General features: G+C 39.8%; 1 protein-coding gene across 2 annotated transcripts; it reads right to left on the bottom strand.

Annotated features, from left to right (window-relative positions):
• Positions 1-346: 346 nt before the first annotated feature.
• Positions 347-19,966, bottom strand: LOC306774051 (MSL complex subunit 3-like). 2 transcript variants are annotated; one of them, XM_079264032.1, is made up of 14 exons: positions 19,786-19,966; positions 18,606-18,688; positions 18,198-18,293; positions 15,355-15,449; positions 15,180-15,277; positions 14,980-15,108; positions 14,739-14,896; positions 9,043-9,201; positions 8,729-8,964; positions 5,583-5,672; positions 5,228-5,337; positions 5,038-5,137; positions 4,875-4,959; positions 347-1,453 (listed from the first exon to the last, which is right to left on the bottom strand). In XM_079264032.1, exons 1-14 carry the CDS (start codon positions 19,882-19,884, stop codon positions 1,354-1,356), a joined length of 1,638 nt encoding a protein of 545 aa, XP_079120158.1. In that variant the 5' UTR covers positions 19,885-19,966; the 3' UTR covers positions 347-1,353. The 2 variants fall into 2 exon arrangements, with proteins under 2 accessions (XP_079120158.1, XP_079120159.1); XM_079264033.1 differs by lacking the exon at positions 19,786-19,966 and adding an exon at positions 19,107-19,219.
• Positions 19,967-20,487: the final 521 nt, after the last annotated feature.

Below are 20,487 nucleotides of genomic sequence, written 5' to 3'. Positions count from 1 at the left end.
CCTGCTGCTAGCAGCTAAAACGAAAAGAAGTATGAAAGTACCATTTTGACAAAGTGAGCAGATCCAAAGTGCCAAAGGGACTGGAGAATCGTTTCAATCAGCTGTAGTCTGGTGGCATGCGAGGTCAAGACAGCTGATGAAATTCCCTTGTCTTCTAAGTCCAACTGCATGCTCCTAGCCAGCTGATGTTACGGTGAGGGGAAGATACAGGGAAAGAAGGAAGACTTAGAGAATGGCCTGTGCAACACACGTCCCTCAGCGGGAGGTTGACTTTAGGTATATAAATGGCCTGAGAAAGTTGAGGAACAAAACTTTATTTTAAGTCTGAACAAGGCCAAAACGGAAACGGTGAAACACACATGTGCTGATCTGGTTAAAAATAACTGACACTAAACAAGGTATGAAGTATTAAGGTTCCAAACTGACATGTGTTGCATTTATTTACAATTTACAGGATAATTCTATTCGGTAATCATTGATATTCATGCTACAACTGACCTTTATGTACATATACTTCTGAGTATTTACGGTGTAAATTAAATAGATTTGCTGCTCTTAAACTGGTTTGTAACATCAGGAGACACAAAACTCTAAATAAAACATGACTGCAAAGCTGTGAAGGTGCCTGAAGGTGGCTTCAGGAAGAGAAGGAGAAAAATAAACAATTATTAGATAGAGGAAAAAAGCAAAAGGAAAATAAAGATGATTTTCAAAAGGTTTGGATGTAGAGAAAAATCAGAAGGAAAAACTACATTTACGACTCGTTTCCTAAACAGTCAGTCAACCAGAAATGTTCAGTGGTCCAATCTGCTTCATGGAAAGTGCAGTAAGTCACTCGGGGAGGGTTAAGCTCCCCAAAATGGTGCACGATCTCCTCCAAAGTATCCAAAATGAGTTTACTGGGAAGGAAAAAGAAGAATAGTTTCTTTTCATCTGTCTCTCTTCCCCCTTCCATGAACAGATCATCCAACAAAGCCGGAGCACTCTGGTGTTAAAAGTCTTGGTAAGTAAGAAAAAAAAGCAACAATGAGGGTTAGTAGAGGCTGTCTTTGAAGCTTTCAGTTTAAAATGACCATAAGAGAGGCAGCCAACGCGCAGAGGAGGGCATGCGTCCAAGCAAAGCGGCACAGGGTGGGCCTCACATGCAGGGTGGGTTAGTGGATATGATGCCAACAACTGGTTCTGCAGAGCAAGAGCAAGTAAATGTAGCAGAGGATGGCCCAACTTGAAATAAAGCTGGCATTTATTCCTCTAAAACACCGGCCCAGACGAGCTGTGGGGGGATTTAGGTCAAGGAAGAGACAAAAAAAAAAAAAAAAAAAAAAAAAGGCAAAGGAAGAGCCCACGTCTCCTTCAGTAAGCCGGCCTCGGCTGTTTCATGCTGTAGTGGGCCTCTGATGCCGACACGTACGCCGACTCGGGGAAAAAATCCTCATGGAACTCGGCCAGAAACCTGAAAGGGGTCGGAAGGAAGGGGAAATCTCGTGAGATATTCAGCAAACGTTTAGAGGTTTATGATGACAGGTGAGGACATAAAAGCATCTCACGTTATCATCTGGTTTTCCTTGACATCCCTGCCTCATTCTGAGATCATCTAAGACCCCCTCCCTCCCTCAGCGTCTGTGGACATTTCAGAGACAAAGCCCTCGTCTTTCACCCCTGTCCCACCAGCAGAAAACCAATCGCTACCACAGACAGGACATGAGAATGACTGAGCAACAGTCAGGGAAGGAGAGAAAAATAACCACCCCCCCACTAATCAGTCGTGGGGAAAACTAATCTGGAATCTTCTTAGTATCCGCTACTCGGCCAAATCCTCTAAATCTTGCCATCTCATCTTAACTCCACCGGCCTTCCTAATCTCAATGCAAACAAATTATCCTCATCAGAGGAGAACGGAGCAACTCTAACAATGACTAACAATCCAGAGTTGGCTTTTAAGCCACTAATTAGGTTTGCGTCGTTGCAAACAACCGTTAAAAGCAACAAAATTCGCCTGATTGATTCCCCCCCCCCAATCGCAAATATTTTGGTGTCACAAACCATCCCTGCGTGTGGTAATCTCAGCCGCTGCTGGAGGAGTAATAATACAAAGCACAACACGTGTGCACACTCGCGCTTAATCATAATCGTTCTCGCACAGAGGAAAGAGGGAGCGGGAGATCAGCTGTGGCCAAATCCCAGAATGCAACGCACATCAAGTCTTCTGCGACATCAATCAGTCGTTGGCCGCTTTGCACAATCTGCCACGAGGCTGATTACAGAGTAAGAACACCAAGCCTGTCCCGAAAGGCTCGCCCCCCTCCCCTCCTTTCTTAGCGGACAGCGTCGATGTGTTAATTAGATCCTCAGAAAACGTGGCGCTGCTCTCCGTCCTAAAAACAACCAGTCCTGCATGACGGGCTTATGGTTCACTGCAGAGCACATTGCAACTGCTAAATTAATTTTTTAAGTACTTTCCTCTACATGAGCAACTTGCTGTTAAGTAGTATTCTGTGGAAGGAGATGGAGTCGTCACTCGCAGCCTGGAGCCACGGAAATGAATTAAAAAGACCTCCTACCCTCTGACCCTACCACCGAGATGCTTTCTAAGGGAAACTGCTGATGCTTGTGGTATTGGTATTTAATTTACAGAGTGCTGTGCTCCACACGATGCATCCAAAATATATCCAATACAGATGATGCTCCATATTTTTAGTTTGGGGGTGTAATCCCTTTCCAATCCCACATAAATGTGAGCTATAACCGTTACCATGCAAGTTCTGAAGCTTTATGTATAAATAACATTTAGTCTCTGAAACATCACTGCTGCTCTCCAATTGCTCCCTGCTGGTGGGAGGCGGTACTGCATGCATTTGATTAAAGAATGAAGAGAAGCTAAATCCCTCAGGTTTGGGAGCAGCTGAACTGAAGATCGCTGGGGAGGATTTAAAGATTAGACTCCCGTGCTTGTGTAACGCCCACTCATCTCCCTCCCTCTAACACATGTTCGTTCTCGCTCCATGTATGACTCCCTTCTACATCTGCATGTATTTAAGCTTCCTCTATTTATTTAGTTGCTTCCAGGTTGTTTAGATCTTTAGTTTTATTTACGATATTTACACCTTGACATTGGTTTCTCCTCACGTATCTGAAAAGACTAAGTTCTTCTCACTTTTCTTCAGCAAAGCACTCCTATTACTTGTTTTATTTCTCACCAAAGATGAAGGCTGGAGCTGGAAATGTAACACTAAAATGTGTAAACAAAACAAAGTTAATGGAAAAAATGCAAATTAAGAATGTAAACCTGCAATCAAATGACAGCTCTTCAAACTCTGCGTTAATCTGCTGAATCAGAAATCTCCACCTGGCAAGTAGCTGATGCAATATCTTCATGATGCAGCAGAAAAATCAGCTTTTTGATTCATTTTAAAATTTTTTTTTTTTTTAAAAATTCAGGAATGTTTTATTTGTTAGAAAAAATGTAAAAGATAAAAACAAACCTGAAAAGAATCAATCCAGTGAGAATTTTTAGGATTTTAAAGCAACAAAGAAACAGCTGAGTTTATAATAGAGACGATTATTATTGGCTTTTTTACCAACACAACTTTCTGTTGCGATATCAGCAGATAAATATTTTTGGAAAGAATTGTACCAAACAGACAAACTACATGTAGAAAACTAAACCACATCTCATATTTTGTCATGTTGAGATTGAGGAGAAGTACCTGAAGAGTTTGTGTATGTTGCGTGAATGTTGTGCCATTAAAATCGCATTTAATATCAATATCTGGCTATAATATTGTTCTGCAGATAATATTGGACGTTTCTAGTTTTTCATTTAAAAAAAGTGAAATCGTTATGCTTTAATTTGAGCCTCTTTTATAATTCCTTTTAAAACAAATTATTTTATTTGGAAGTAAATTATTTCTAATTCATCAGATCTTTTCATTTCTTGCTTGATATAAAATATACTTAATAATAATAACTCCGTAAACACCAAACAAAACAACAGGATTTACTACGAAGAGCACTTTGGTAGTAGAAACAGATCCATTGATCTGTGTGTTGTTCATTCAAACACTGGCATTGAGACAAACAACGTAAACTGTTTCCATGTTTTCCCACAGCTGTTGGTGTTTATAGTTCATCTATGTTATTATTTTTAACCAACCACCCTCACAAAACAAACTCAGCTACATTTCTGGCACCAAAGTGCATCAAAAACATCTTAGCTTTATTCGGACACTTAATATGCTTACAACTAGGGTGGACAGGGTGCTTTTCTGTGACAAGACCTAAAATGTCTCTTTTTTTTCATTTTATTAAATTATTTATTGTGGTTGATTTTAGGATCATGTGTACTTATTGCTATTTTAACAGTTTGTATTTTAGGATTTTAACATTATTTTTCTTTTTCTTGTGCACCACTTTGAACACCATTTCCACTAATATGCTATATAAATAAAGTGGATTGGATAATGTTTTATTATCTTTCTTCTTTTCAGACATACAGGTGATTTCTTGCTACTTATTGATCTCTGACTGCTTCTGACTGGACATTACCAACAATTCAAGCTGTCTGATTGATGCATGAAAGTGCACAAAGTGGTTTCGCCCATTTCTGGGCGGTTTGACAGCAATCTTTTCGTGAATTGCTCAGATTTATGATAAGGAAACTATAAATAAACCGCACATTTTGCAGCTGGATTGTAAACTTCCCTGATGAAATGTCTATAGATCATCTTATGAATCAGCTATTGATCACAATGAACCCAGAGTTACACACTACTGTTCCTCAGAAAGCATTAACACACGTGCTCTGTAGCGTCAGTGGTCGAGCCCAGTTTTACTGACTTATTCTACTTTATGAGTCAAGGTGAGGCGAAAAGTACCTCAGAAAAAGTTCCAGGTGTTTGATCAGAGCTCGAAGATTCCTCTCCGGGATTTGCATCTTCCCCAGGATCTCTGGAAGCTTCACTGGAAAAGAAAAGCGAGCGCGTGACACAGAGAAGACGAGACGGCCGACAGAGGCAAGACTGGGATAGAAAAACCAACCAAAAAGCCGAAGGAGGTGCTGGGATCCGTACAGGTAGGAGGGCGGAGGAGGCTGGTCGCTCAGAGGGTAGTTGTCAGGAGTCAGCTTCCAGCTCAGAACCTGCTCGGTACAGAGACATCCACTTATAACAGATGCTACTGAGCTTCAGTAAGCAGCAGTAACACCACAAGCAGCAGTAATGATCATCACCTCATTAAGCTCGTTGTTTCTGCGGCTCTCCAGGCCGTAGAAAGGACCACTTCGCTCTTTGCTTGGTGTCAAGGGCAACGGGGAAGATGAGCCGCTGTGGACTGGAGTTTCTATGGAAGGAAGGGACAAAAGGATTATAGTCATATTGACATTGTTATTTCACAGCTGTTTATTCTTCAGCAATTTAAGAGAACGTTGGAGCAAAGAGGGGGTATGGCACCATCTACTGGGGTAAAGTGGCGACTACATGTTCAAACAGCAGGTCACTGTCAGCGTTGACTCCAAAGAAAAGGTGGAGATTTCTTAGAAACCACACAGCTGTGACTGGAGGATTGAGTGAACAGCGTTAGCTTACTTCTGTCGAGGTTGAGTAAGAACTTGGGTTGTGACGAGGCGTCGAGCGATCGCCGCTTTAGCTGCGGTGAAGCCGTAGCACTCCCTCCTCCTGTTAGACATTCATGTAAATATGAAGAGAAAAAGAAAGCAGATAAGTTCTCCAAAAGACTTGAAACACAACTAAACTGGAAGAGTTTTCAGTGTTTTGCAGCTGAATGTTGTGTAATGTCTGATCTTACAGGAGCATTTTCAACCGATCCCTTCCAACATGTAGTTTTAACCAAATCATCCAGTTGAACCAGGGGGGTCAAACTCCAGTCCTGGAGGGCCGGTATCTGGCAGGTTTTTGTTGTTTCCCCTCCACCAACACAGCTGATTCAAATCAAATGGATCCAGCAGCTTCTTGTCAACCAATTTTTGAGTTCCAGTCAGGTGGGTCGGAGCGTGGAGACAACAAAAAGCTGCAGGATAGCGGCCGTCCAGGACTGGAGTTGGACACCCCTGAGTTAGAGACTCATCACATCACCAGCTTTTCATCTGGCAAACACAAAATAAACACTTCCACACCAAGGCACTTCTCTGACAAGTCCACCAGAGTTCATAACCTTCCGACTGTGAAGCACATCCTCATGTCTGTGGTTACTTTACCTTTTGGGTTGGCAATGTGGTTAGAACTGGGCGATACAACCAAAACTTCATATCCTGATTAAGTTCATTTTATATCCCCATATCGATATACATGACCATCAGTTATGTGTCAGATGTTGCTAGGCAACGGCAGCAGTGATCTCCTTCCATCTGGAGGAACTATGGCCGTATGACGTTCCACAGGTAAATACCTGCTGCAGCGTTTGGTTTGGAGTTTATTACGAGCTTTCGGCTCCACTTGACGCAGCTTTTGCTGGTTGACTCTATTCTTTATTCTGTATTCTTTATCCTGATTCTTGGCAGGTGATAAAATGAGTTGTGTCAGAGTCCGTTGTTGGGACTGTGAGTTAGTCTGTTGTCGGTTCCACATCAGTCTTTTTATATCCAAACCGCATCCATGAGACAGAAATTTCCCCTCTTTTAGGAACAAGCTCATCAGTTTGGGTTGGCTGCTCATCTATTAGTGAATTATCCTCTGAAACACGTCTGCTACCGTCTTCCTCCGTGTTTGTTTGTATATTGCAGCGTGCCGTAAAGTGCATCTTGATGTAAAATTCTGCAGTAAAGCACCTAACTGTGGCGTAAACGATGGAGCCTCATATGAAACGATGGAGATTTTCTATCGTCCAGGTGATAGAGACGTCAGCCCTAAGTGTAATCATCTGTAACTACTTACACGTATTGATCTTTTAATACCCTTTATGTGTGTACTTTCTGCTGTATCTGTATACAGATACGTTCTTACAGTAAAATGAAACTGTAGCTCTAAAACAGTGCTTCTCAAACCTGTGGAATAATTCAGCCCAGGCTCTCCAAAACCAGGGGTCCATCTCAATTTACATTTTAGTTTAAGGTCCACAGACAGTACAGACTGGTCTCAGGTGAGCTGGACCAGTTAAACAACGGCACAATTACCTTTTAATGAGTTCAAAACATATTTAGCCCAAAAAGATACATAATTACAGAAGCGTAGAGCTGTCATCCCCATAAAAAAGTTTGGACCTTATCACATTACGTGATAGTTTTATTGTAAAAACGAGAAACGCATCATGCTATAACGTGATAAGGCCCAAATTTATATTCATGAGGATGACAGCTCGATGCTTCCGTACATAATAAAGATGTTTATATATATAAATAATTATCCTTCACAAAAACATTAACAGCCTGAAACTTCGAGTAAAGTCAAGTGAAATTTCAGTTTTATTTTGCTTCAGTTGTGCATTTACACTACTGTATCTGCATTTCGCGTATTTACCGTTAACCTTACTATTGGGCCGAAAACAGGAAATGATGTCATTCTGATAAGTCCGATATGATGACAAGTTACTCTGATATTTCTGTCAGCTCCATAGTGCTCTGCTCGCACTAAGAGACCTGAAAGTAACGCTGGTATAAAAATAACGTAGCGTTAAGAATGTAGCAAAACTCCCTCGTGTTGGAAAACAACTTAAACTCAGCAGTTTTTAATTATTAAGCTTTAAGTAACCAGAAAACTGACTGAGTTACTGACCTAAATGGACATCTAGTACAGTTTTTAATTATAGAAACCCGAACTTAAAAAGCCAAAAAAACGACGAATTTCCGTCACACCTGACCGCAGCGTCGTGCAGCGCAGACGGCTTACGTTTAACATCAGAACAAATTGGCGCCAATAGAGTGGGACATCTTCAAAATTTCCGAAGAACACAGTTACTTACCAAGTTCCACGAGGGGAAAGTAGCACAAGCTTCAATATGTCAAACCTGATCCGTCACCTGAATCGTAACCATCGCTTTGACTGAGTTTTTAAAAGCTTACGAAGACGCCCGCGCTGCTAAAGACGCTAATAACTTAAAGCAAAGAAGTCACCGGGACTTGCTGACATCCGCGAGATTTTTGACAAATCCAAGAAATTCGCCAGACATGATCCACAGGCTGAGGCTAATGAAGATTTACCGTACTTTCCGGACTATACGTCGCAATTTTTCATAGGTGAGCCGTTCCTGCGACATATACTCCGGAACGATTTATGGTTCTAGGTATGTACACTAATGCATCTCTACCTGAGATTTCTGATTTTGGCCCTTATGCACAGAAATTATCTGACCTTTTTTACAATCTTCTGTTACGTTAACGTCTAAAAACAACTTTCTTCATAATTTTGTATTAATAAATATTTTTAGAGAAACTACTGATGATTGTTTGGGTAAATGTGATGAACAACCCATCTATGCTTTGAAAGATGAAAAGTTTGGTGGTTGTACTTTTTATACCCAACCTTGGCATCCTCACCCATTTATTGATCACCTGATTGTAGAATCTGTGATTTGTATATTCCTTAAATTCATCTTTCTTTTCATATCTCAGTCTCTTTGTGTGTTGCAGACTTGTTTACATCTTCCTTACACAATGCGACGCTTTAAACTTTAATTCAAATAATGATGACAGATTTAAACTTGACGGATTTTAGGAAATATTGACGATCCAAAACTATAATAAATGTTTTGATAAACTGTTTTAAAAGAGTCTGCTCACCTCCGCTGCTTCCCTCTGCAGGACGATCCCCTCCTGATGTGTTCCTGGTGGAGCGCCTGAGTGACTGGGACTGGTATGAGATGCAGTCCATGTCCGGGTGGCGCCGGCGCTTTGGAGTTGGGGCTACAGCGGTGGGCGTGGTGGCAGACGTGTCGCTGAGTGCCGGCTGGCTGTCTGTGGACTGAGGAGTAGGGGGATTGTGCGCCGGTGGGCTCGGGCTGCGCTCTTGTTGAGTACTGTGGGGGAAAAAAACAGAACTTTAATGGATGATCACAGATCTTATCACATGACGACGTCTATCAGAGCGAACGTACTTGCTGGAGCATGGCGAGCCTTCGTTCATGGCGAGGAAGAGCCTGGAGGAGCTGACCTTTTTGAACTGAGCTTGCTCGCAGGGGTAGAGGAGGATCATGGGTAAGGTGAAGTCAAACGTGATCCTCAGGCCGTCCACCATTTCCTTACAGAGCTCCTCGCTACCAAACAAACACAAGGAAGCTACTGAACACAAAGTACAAAGGGAAGATGGGAAATCTTTTAAACAGTTTACAGCTGTGGTTGTTGACCTTTATAATAAACGTTGCTGTTTGTGACACCCTAACTTTATTCACAATGTTGGAAATATTTACATTATATATAAAGAGAGGAAATCGGAGCCTAGTTTGGGGGTCCGATACTTCTGAATTTGCCTTTAAACAACCAGTGATGGGAGTAATGGTGTGAACATAATCAGCACTGACAGTTCCTTTGTTCCAGTAACTGGTCATCTAAATAATTACCCTTGAAACGCGGTTACCGTTACTGGAAGCATTGAATGAGTATAGAGATGGGTGGAGCCTCCATGACGGAGCTAACCGGCTAACGGAGGTAAGCGGGCTAAAGCTAAGTCACGTTGTTAACCGGCTAAAAACCGCGGTTGTTCTACGTTCTTCTGACTTGAAGCGGGAGATCAGGTACCTGTCAATCAAAAGGACACACCCCTAAATATGCCGAACTTCGAGATTAAATTACTTTTAAACGGGCGAGTTAGAAAAAAATTCACTCCCCCCACAGTTGTCATGAAGGTAAACCTGACCTATTAAACCTAACATGGATTTTTGTACCAGGCTGTAAACATGTTTATTTCTGCTGTAAACATGTTTATTTTAAACAGCAAAACAAATAAGATAATTTATTCCATATTACATCAGTCATAAAGTAATATTTAGTTGAACAATCCTTTAAAGTTTCCGCTCCAGTCAGGTGTTTTCTGTTCCTCTCAGTCAGACTTCTGCACCTGTTGACAGGTATTTTGTCCCACTGTTCAACAGAAAAGTCTCTAATTTGTCCAGGACCAATTAGCTTGTTTTTTCTTTAACTCAGTTAAATGAAAAAAACAGTGTCTTATATTACTAAATTATATTTTTAGTACTTGTTCCTTTTTTAAGTCTCCAGTTATGTTGTAAATTCAGCCTTTTCTTAATGAAAGCGGATGAATGTAGCTTTAGAAAAGCTCTCCGTTTCTGCCGGATCTGCTTTGTTTTTCAGGGAAAGTTAAACAAAGCAGCAGCTTCCTTGCTTAGAAGTGGTTAGAAGGTTTTGAGTACATTTGCTTACTTTGTTCAGATTTTTCTCAGGTAGCCCATCACAGTTTTGGTTGGAGCTATTTTGGAGCGTTCTAGCATTCTTTGTGTTTCTCTTGGGTTTGTGTGCATCCATTTTGGGCGGATGCTGACACCGGGGTGGGTGGGTTGTTGTTTATTGTACTTGTTGAATGTGTGTGATTTTTGTTTTTTGTATATTCTTTTAATTCAGTGTTTCCTTTCTGCTGCAGTGCTGTCGGTCCATTCATTATATGTTAATATGACTTATTATTCCATTTATAAATGACTCAACCCAGAAAAAACTTCAGTCCTGGTGGTGGTGAGCTCAAGTTTGTTTCCTGGAATTGTAAAGGCCTTAATTCTCCAGTGAAGCGCACTAAAGTCTTGAATCATCTTCGTCATTTGGAGGCTCAGGTAATTTTTTTGCAAGAAACTCACTTTAAACCCACAACACATCCACAAATAAGATGTAGATGGATTGGCCAAACGTTTTATTCTTCATTTCACAAAAAATCTAGAGGGGTTGCGATCTTAATAAACAAATCCATTCCGTTTGCTTGTTCCTCAGTGGTATCTGATCCAAACGGTCGATATTTAATTGTGTCTGGCACTTTATATGGCACCCAGTTGCTTTTGGTTAATGTGTATGCTCCCAACTGGGATGATGCACAATTTTTTAAACATGTTTTCTCAAACATTCCTGACATGTCCTTTCACTTTCTTATAATGGGAGGGGACTTTAATTGTTGGTTAAGCCCACATCTTGACCGTTCCTCAACTAAATCTGCAGGAATTTCTAACTCTGCTCAAGTAATCAAAACCTTTATGGGTGAATTTTCTGTTTCAGACCCTTGGCGTTTCTTTAATCCTACCGGTAAAGCATATTCGTTTTTTTCCTCTGTTCATCATACATTTACTCGGATAGATTACTTCTTATTAGATAGTCGGCTTCTCTCTAATGTTGACCCTGACTCGTGCTCATATGAACCTATTGTTATCTCTGACCATTCTCCTGTTACCGTCAGTATTAGGTTTAGTGGTAATACTCAATTGCGGTCTCCTTGGCGTTTTAATACTAGCTTGCTGTCAGATGACAATTTTAACAGTTACATTTCTGAACAAATTGATCTGTTTTTAAGTTTTAATAAAACACCTGATACTTCAGCTTCTGTCTTATGGGAGACACTTAAAGCATATATTAGGGGGCAGGTGATTTCTTACTTGAGCCATGAGAGGAGTAAAAAGAAAGAAAAAATTGCTAGTCTTACTGAACAAATTGCTCAATTGGATGCTACTTATGCAAACACTCCCTCTTCTGATATTTACAAACAGCGACTTATAGCACAGTCTGAATTTAATACGTTAGTCGCAGATCATGCCGTTAAATTACTACATAAAACTAGTAGTGTATTTTTTGAACAGGGCGACAAAGCAGGTAGGCTTTTGGCTCACCGTTTACGTCAAAACATTTCCTCACATCAAATAGCTAAACTTAATACTTCCTCAGGTGCCACAGTAGACCCACTAAAAATTAATGAGGAATTTAAAAACTATTATGAAACTTTATACACCTCAGAAACCAATGTTGATGGCTTAGAATATGAAAACTTTTTTTCTGCTTTGGAAATCCCTCAGGTGGCTTCGGATACATCAGAAGAATTAGAGAAACCAATTACTAATGCAGAATTATCTAGAGCTGTTAAGTTAATGCCTACTGGTAAATGTCCAGGCCCGGACGGATTTCCAGTGGAATTTTATAAATGTTTTTTGGGGAAACTAGCTCCACTTCTAATAGACATGTATAACGAATCATTCGTCGTTTCAAAATTACCTCCTACACTTAATCAGGCCTCAATTTCTTTACTTTTGAAAAAAGACAAGGATCTTTTAAATTGTTCTTCTTATCGGCCAATTAGTTTATTAAATGTAGATTTTAAATTGTTGTCAAAGATGCTTGCAGTTCGATTAGAATCAGTACTACCTCATAATTTCTCCTGATCAAACAGGGTTTATAAAAAATAGACACTCCTTTTTTAACCTGAGGCGTCTGTTCAATACTATTTACAATCTTCCAACATCTACTCTTCCCCAGGCGGTCATATCCATGGATGCCGAAAAGGCCTTTGACAGGGTAGAGTGGGGATATTTATTTTACACTTTACAAAAATTTGGGTTTGGGGTAAATTTTATTTCTTGGGTGAAACTTTTATATTCGTCCCCTTCGGCTTCAGTTAGAACCAATAATAATCAGTCTTTATACTTCCCTTTGCATCGTTCAACACGTCAAGGCTGTCCTCTCAGTCCCCTGTTATTCGCTTTAGCTATCGAACCTCTGTCTGTTGCTCTCCGTAGTAATCCTTTGATCAAAGGCATTGTCAGTTGTGGTCAGGAGCAAAAAGTGTCGCTGTATGCAGATGACCTTCTTCTTTATGTCACAGACTTCTCTGGGTCAATTCCTGCTGTGCTCTCGCTTCTTGACTCATTTGGAGCTATATCTGGTTACAAACTAAATTTAAATAAAAGTGAATTACTTCCTCTTAATAAGGCCGCTTGTGAATACCCGACACACACTTTGTCTTTTAAGATTGTTTCCAGTCAATTTAAATATCTTGGAGTACAGGTAACCAAAAACCATGAGGAGCTTTTTAGCGCAAATTTTACTCCTCTCTTGGCTCAGACCCAAAAAGACTTAGATCGTTGGTCAGTGTTGACTTTATCATTAGCTGCCCGTATTAATAGCATTAAAATGAACATACTTCCCAGATTTCTATATCTTTTTCACTCACTCCCAGTTTTTCTTCCACAATCATTCTTTCAAAAACTCGATTCTATTATTTTAGACTTTATTTGGAACAAGAAAACTCCAAGATTGCGTAAACAATTCTTACAGAACCCAAAGAAATTGGGAGGGATGGCTCTGCCAAATTTCCGATTTTATTACTGGGCCGCTACTATTAAAATCATACAGTTTTGGTTACACTCGCATTCACAACTGTCTACTCCTGTTTGGTTAAAGATGGAAGGTGCCTCTTGTAGAGCTACTTCTCTTTCTGCTCTCGTTCATGCTCATGTCAAACTTTCCGTTAAAGAATATACTAATAATATTATTGTAAAAACAGGCCTGAAAATTTGGAACCAGTTTCGCCGCAGTTTTGGTCTTATAACATATTCAACTTTAGCCCCAATACTATCAAACCATGTCTTTGCTCCATCTTTAATGGATAGGGCTTTTAATATCTGGTGGTCTAAGGGCATTAAGACATTTAAGGACCTTTATATCGACAATACATTTGCCTCTTTTGCACAATTGTTAGAGAAGTTCTCAATTCCTAAATCTCACTTTTACAGGTATTTACAATTACGTAGTTTTGTAGTTGAAAAATTTCCCTCCTTTCCTGCTCCTCCTCCTGACTCGCCTCTAGATATATTCTTTGAACCAGCCCCTGCACTGAAAGGCATGATTTCATATTTATATGCTCAGATTCACTCACTAAGAATGGCATCTTTGACCTCTATTAAGGCTCTTTGGGAAAATGATTTGGAGGTTGAGTTGGGTGAGGATATGTGGAAGGAAGTTCTGGATAAAGTCCACCGCTCTTCAATTTGTGCCAAACATGGCCTTATACAGTGCAAAATTTTACATCGAACCCATTTGACGAAGGTCAGGATTTCAAAAATGTATCCAAATGTAGATCCCACCTGCGATCGGTGTCATCAGGCAGATACATCTCTTATTCATATGTTCTGGACATGCCCAACATTACTTACTTTTTGGTCCAAAATTTTCGACACTATAGAGTGAGGTTACTGGAGAAGTTATTGTGCCAAACCCTATTATTGCTTTGTTTGGTGCGACTTTAAATGTCTTGAGGAAAAAGATCTTTTATTGCTTTTGTGAGTTTGTTAGCTAGACGATTGATTCTTTTAGAATGGAAATCAGCCTCTCCGCCATCTCATGCTCATTGGATTAGGGATGTACTGTACTTTGCTAATTTGGAAAAAATTCGATATATGCTAAGATCTTCACAACAGCAATTTTTTAATATATGGAACCCTTTTTTTGAATATGCTCGGAAGCTGGACTCCCCTCTAAACTCGGACTGAGTTTTGTATTAACAAAGCTAATTCTAACATTATTTATTACCGCTTCACCAGCAGCTTGTATTTTTCCTTTTTTATTTTAATTTCGATTTTTTTTTTTTTTAATTCTGTTATTTTTTTGTGTGATAGCCCTTTGGTGTTTATATATCTTGTATATTTTTGTCCTCAGTTTGTGTATGATGGTGTTTGTTTTGTTTGTTTTATTTGTGTTTATAATGTTTAAAATGCTTAATAAAGAAACTGATGGAAGAAAAAAAAAAGAAGTGGTTAAAGGTAGAAACTTGTGCACGGTGCCGACAGTTTGGGACCTTTCTGTGCATCAGACGAACCTCTTCTCTGGAGGAACCGGCTGCGGACTGCTGTTCTGCGTGGCGCTCTGCTGACGTCTGTACCTCTCATTGGCCATGAAGGCTTTATTGATCGCAAAGTGCTTGACGTAGGACTCCAGGATGTGCACCACATTTGTCTGACAGGGAACCATGACCAGCTGCAGGAGGGAAAAAGGAAAGGAAAAATGTAAAAACAATGAATTCTGTTTGATCCAACATGAACCCAGCTGTCAGATTTGACCTTTTTCCTCTTGTTGATGTAGAAGCAGTCATCTTCCAGCTTCTTCTTCAGAACATCGGGGATGCTGATGTCCACGTGAATGATCTTCTCCTCGCATTCCCTCTTCACCGTAACATCCGGTTCGACCCTCTGAAACGAAACAAAAGCTGTGACTTCGACTGAGGCTGGTGTGGAAGCAAAGCGGAGGGAATCTCTCCCACCATCTTGTTGATGTCCTCAGAGAAGGCGCTGTCCCCGCTGTTGGAAGATTCAGGGTCGGAGTTGTCCCCGTCGCTGCTCTCTGAAGTGGAAATCAAGCCTGAAGACAAAAAGCAGGACGGCTCAGTTTGCCTGCAGGAGGAAAGGGAAGGGGAGGAGATAGGAGAGATGTCTCACACGCGTCATCGCTGTCGTCCTCCTTCGGGAGAGTCTTCAGAGAGGATTTAGAACCAGAGTGACGACGTCGCCTCTTCGTCCATCCTTTTCTCTTCCTGTCGCCGAGAAAGGAAACAAAGTTACGAGGCCTTTCTGCAGGCAGAACCAGGTCTGCTGTGTGAGAGCAGCAGCTTCAATAAAAGTTTTAAAACGACTAACATGAACTTTTTCTTCTCATTTATTCATAAATAACCCGGGTGGCCCCCATGGTGATGGCCTGGGTGGTCGTGGTTGGGGGTAGCCCTTTGTGTAGAGGCTCCCTGAGAATATCGTTTCCTTATCTGGTGCACATCTGGTACAAATGTACCCGGCCATTCATCTTCTTTTAACTGTTACAGGACTAATAGGGCATGGGTGAGGGTGGTTGTGGGTGGGTGAAAGGGGACTATGGGTGTGTGTGTGTGTTTTATCTATTTTAATGTAAATTGTTTTATTATGTAAAGCACTTTGTATTGTTTTTAAGCACGAAAAGTGCTGTATAAATAAAGTTTGATTTGATTTGATAAACCACTGATTCCAGATGTTGTATCCCAGCATGCAGGAGGTGCACTCCAGGCGGGTCGCCACAGTCAACATTAAAGGCGAGAAAATCAAATTGAAAAATCGAAAAAAAAAATTTGCTTCACAATTTTAAAAGTGATTTTTTTTTTTTTAAATCGATTTTTTCCCCCAAATAAATAAAAATGTCAATTTTATATTTTTTATTGATCTTTTTACTTGTCATCTTTGGCATTATATCAGCACAATGATGATCTGGTGACTGTATGGACGCTGTGACGATATGCTTTTGCCCTAATTCGATTTGATTCCAATTTTTTGGGAGCAGATTCGATTTAAATTGCGATTCTTCGATGTTGATGATTTTTGTAAATTAATAAACAAAATAAAAATTTTTCATTTTTCTTGATTTCAATTAGGAAAAAACAACGCAGACCATCATTCTGCTGCGTTAATGCCCAAGAAGACAAGTTAAAAGATCAATAAAAACAATATAAATGACAAAAATTTTAAAATGGACTATTTTTATTTTTAAAAAAATAATTTTTCTAACAAAAAAAAAAAAAAAAAAAAAAAAAAAATCGATTTTAAAATTGTGAAGCAAAACAAATCCCAATTTTTGATTTTTTTTAATTTGATTTTCCCACCCCTAGTATGGACTGTGTATTACAGGATATGTATGAATTGGCTTGAAAGGATTCTTGTATGTAAAGTGTCCTGTGACAACGTTGTTGTGAAGTGGCGCAAAACAAATAAAGTTGAATTAAATTGTTGGTTTTTTTTCTAATTAAAATCAAGAAAAATTGTGAGCAAAAAAAGTTTTATACATTTTTTCTTTTCTTTCTACAAAAAAATCTGAAATATCAAAGAATTGTGAGAATCGCAATTTAAATCGAATCGGCTTAAAAATACAAACAAAACAAAAAAAAAAAAAACAGAATTAAAACAGAACAAAAGTGAATCAGGACAGCCCTGGTAAACATAGAAAGAAAAATAACTAATTATGTTTACAGTTAGGTCTGCTCGATTATGGCAAAAATAATCATGATTATTTTGACTGAAATTAAGATCTTGATTATTTAACATCCAGTATTTTTAAGAACATGAATATAGTTAACATTAAACCGTGGCTTTTAAATAATGTCTGTAGGAGTCGACAAATTTTAGAAAACAAACAAATAACATGAAGCTTTGTCTTGACAAATACTGATGTAAACTGAATAAATATAATATAAGACAAGACTGAGTGTCGTGGTGTTCTTGACTGGATTTCGGGCATTATAACCGTCTAATGCGCGATTTTGAGTTGTTTAATTCGCTTTTACCACACAGTAAAGATTTTATAACAAATTTGTATTTCTTTTCTACAACATTTGCTGAAGTATAGGAACTATTTTACGTTGGCCTCGATGTACGGTTTATACCAAACAACCGCTGTCAGGCTGCAGCGCGTTTCTCTCATTCACCTGTTAAAAGACAGCCGATCAGAACCAGCTGGTTAACGCGTTGCTATGGTAACGCCCCGTAACGGAGGGATATTACAGCGTTTAACTGGCCGAACTATGTATAGGAAAATAATGCAGCCTGTTCCCACTGACAATGGTATAAACTATGTTTAGGTGAACTTCCACAACCTACTGCAGTTATTCTACATTGACCTGCAGCCGGAGCCGACTGAGACTGGCCGCCTGGGAGTGCTTTAGGACGGGAGAGGCTCCCGCTCCTTCCTTACAGTAACTGCAGAACAATATGTGCCTTCAAGTCAGTCGCCAAAACACCAGAAAAGTCTCCAATAACTCCAGTAAAAGCTGCTAGATTTGTCGCTTTTAACAAAAAAAGTCTCCAGATTTAGCGAGAAAGTCTCCAAGTTGGCAACAGTGTCTGAATGAAAGCAAAGCGGCTGTGGGAGGAGTTTACAGCACAGCGCTGCAACGCCAGAGACGCTCGATTAGCAGCTGAAGACAGCAGGAGAGGAAACTGCAGAGAGAAAAATAATCACACCCTTTTATTATTATCATCGTTGAAAACCCAGATCGTACTGAGATTAAAATCCGATTAATCGCCCAGAACGAGTTCACACCAACCAAACCATGCATGTCTGAGAGGTGGAAGGAAGCCGGAGCACCAAGCAAAAACGCTCCTATTAGAAGCTAACCACGTTACAACCATTCAGCCTCTTCTTTGGTTTAGTTTTCTCCACCACTCATTCCAGTTTGGGGTTCGTGGTAGCTGGAGCCCATCCCAGCAACTAGCAGACAGGAGGCAGGGTGGACACAGGACAGTATTTCCATTCCTCTCAAACTTACATGCGCCCAAGAGCTTTGCGAGCCAGTTTACGTTGCAGTTTACGGTTTTCTTCAGTGTCCCTTAGGACATGATCTTCTGCAGCCCAGCGATCCCAGCTGTACCAAAAATATACAGAGAAACACTCAAAGCTTCAGAAAAAGACAAAACAACAGTTTTCTGTAATCTATGAAGACAAATTGGCAAAAAGTTATAGAATATATAAGCACTGTAAAGTCTGTGCAACTGCGATGGTTTTTGGTGAAATAAACAAATCCAGGAATGCTTGTTTTGACCTAAAAGATATCAGGAGAGTTTGGGAATAACATTATTCTGCATGGATATCTGGGTATTTCCATTTGGACACCATAAAGCCGGCGTTCTCTTTGCTTTAAATAACTATAAATCAGTGCAAATTATTATTATTTTACCTCCTGCTCCAACCATTGAAGTGAATCAGGTACTTTGGGATTCGTCTTCCATGTTCATCTGTACCTATCAAGACATCAAGGACCTGCAATGTAAACAACAGAGAGTAAAGTCAGTGGCGAGGACTGGAAATAGACATTTTTAACAGTTTTAATCATAGTTTTTAATACAGTTTCATCTAAACTTTTAATGCAAAATGAAACTTCAAACAACTGAACATGAACACACAACTTGACAGTACTAGCACAATTATTTCTAACATGTAAAGATGCTAAATGTCAATGTATTCAACTCTAACTTGTTTGCAAACACATGATTCCTTTCAGATGCAGAATAAAAGTCTTTAACATTTAACACTTAAAGTCAGGCTAATGAATGCTAATGAATGAGCTAGCACCCTTCAAATGCTGCCCTGCTCATAAGAAAGAACATCTAGATAAGTTATGGTTGATGCAAACAAAGGAAGAACCTTTAACACATCAGGAAAAGCATTTTAAACTCACAGGAAAAGCATTTTTTAGACAGCTTGTTAGCTTAGCTTAGCTAAACATGTGTTTTTAATCAGCTCCTTTAGCTTATAGCGTTAGCTTCCTAGTTAGTCGCCTCGTAAAACCTGTGTGCTATAAGCTTAGCCTTTCTCAGAAGTGTTAGATATTAATTTATTTATTTACAAAATGATATAGTGTCTCCACAGCTAGCGAACAAAGGCTGCAAACTAGCGGCAACAGATGACGCTGCGCCTGTTTGCGGCGATCATGTTGGGGTTGGTTTGTTTTGCTTACCAGGGCTTTGCACGACAGGCGGTGACATCAAATCAAGCCGCCTCTTAAATGTTTTCCCTGCTTCAAAAATCTGTTTGTTTTTTTCTTTGACAGTATAATTCAATGAGTTAGTCGGTGTGTCTTTTTTAAATCCACAAAAAAATTAGATTTTTGGATATAGCCGACCCATTTTTCTTAAAACATCTCAGTTACGTGAACTCTTTAGGAATGACGGTTTTCAGCGACAAACATCAAATCGAACGTACCCGGAAAACAAGGCAAGCGTTTATTTATTTTTTTCCTCATCTTGAGACAAAAATGGTCTTCCAGGACAACATATCGTATGGAAACAACCCCATTTTCTCGGATAAATTACAAAAAACAACAACAAAGAGTTATATTTTCCAGTTTAAAACATTACCTTAGCGTCATACAACACTTTAGCCTTAGTAGGGTCGGGTTCAAAGCACAGGACTCGTTCTCCTTTGTGAAACTGATATTTAATTCCCCGCGAATTCATTTGTTCATGACGACCCGTGGGAGAGAAAGCATCGATCTGAACCTTAAAATCCCTTAACCCTTTCCTTTCCCGCGTGGGGTCCTCCCACCAAACCATGCTATGAAGAGATGGCGCTGTTGCGGGATAGCGGCAAACGTCTCTGCCGTTGCATTCACTTACCGCTCGGATTTCCTGCTTTCTTAGGAAGTTCTGGTTGCGGGAATTCACTTTTCTATTGTAGAGAGTGGAACTTATGCTCAACTGAAACTTAAATGGTTAATGAACAGACCTGCTTATGATAAAAAACCAAATACATACATACATACATAAAAAGCACGTTTATTAGTGTTTATGAAGTAGAAAGTTAAGCTTACCCACATGTCATATAAACCTGAAGGCATCAGTAAAAGCGCAATAAGGGAAGTTGAAATGACCTTTGACGGATGCCGTAATAGTAACGCAATTTCAAACACCGGTCAATAGATGTCAGAATAATCACACAGTTAAAATTAAAACGTTTTAAAGGCTCGACTGTTTATATGAGGTTCGTTTAGTTAAATTTGTTGACATTTAATTAAAAACAAACATTATCACGTGATAGTACTGTCACGTGCAGGGCCGGAT

Source organism: Telmatherina bonti (genome assembly GCF_933228915.1).
Source record: "Telmatherina bonti genome assembly, chromosome: 24".
NCBI classification, from domain to species: Eukaryota; Metazoa; Chordata; class Actinopteri; order Atheriniformes; family Telmatherinidae; genus Telmatherina; species Telmatherina bonti.
Note: the sequence above shows the minus strand (reverse complement) of the source record. Positions and strands in the feature narration are given on the sequence as shown.

Coding starts and splice junctions, on each gene's coding strand:
- LOC306774051 (XM_079264032.1), bottom strand. CDS start 19,884: ATGAATTCGCGGGGAATTAAATATCAGTTTCACAAAGGAGAACGAGTC. Junction 5,673..8,728: donor TGCAGAGGGAAGCAGCGGAG/GTGAGCAGACTC, acceptor AATGTCTAACAG/GAGGAGGGAGTGCTACGGCT. Junction 4,960..5,037: donor GCACCTCCTTCGGCTTTTTG/GTTGGTTTTTCT, acceptor TTTCTTTTCCAG/TGAAGCTTCCAGAGATCCTG.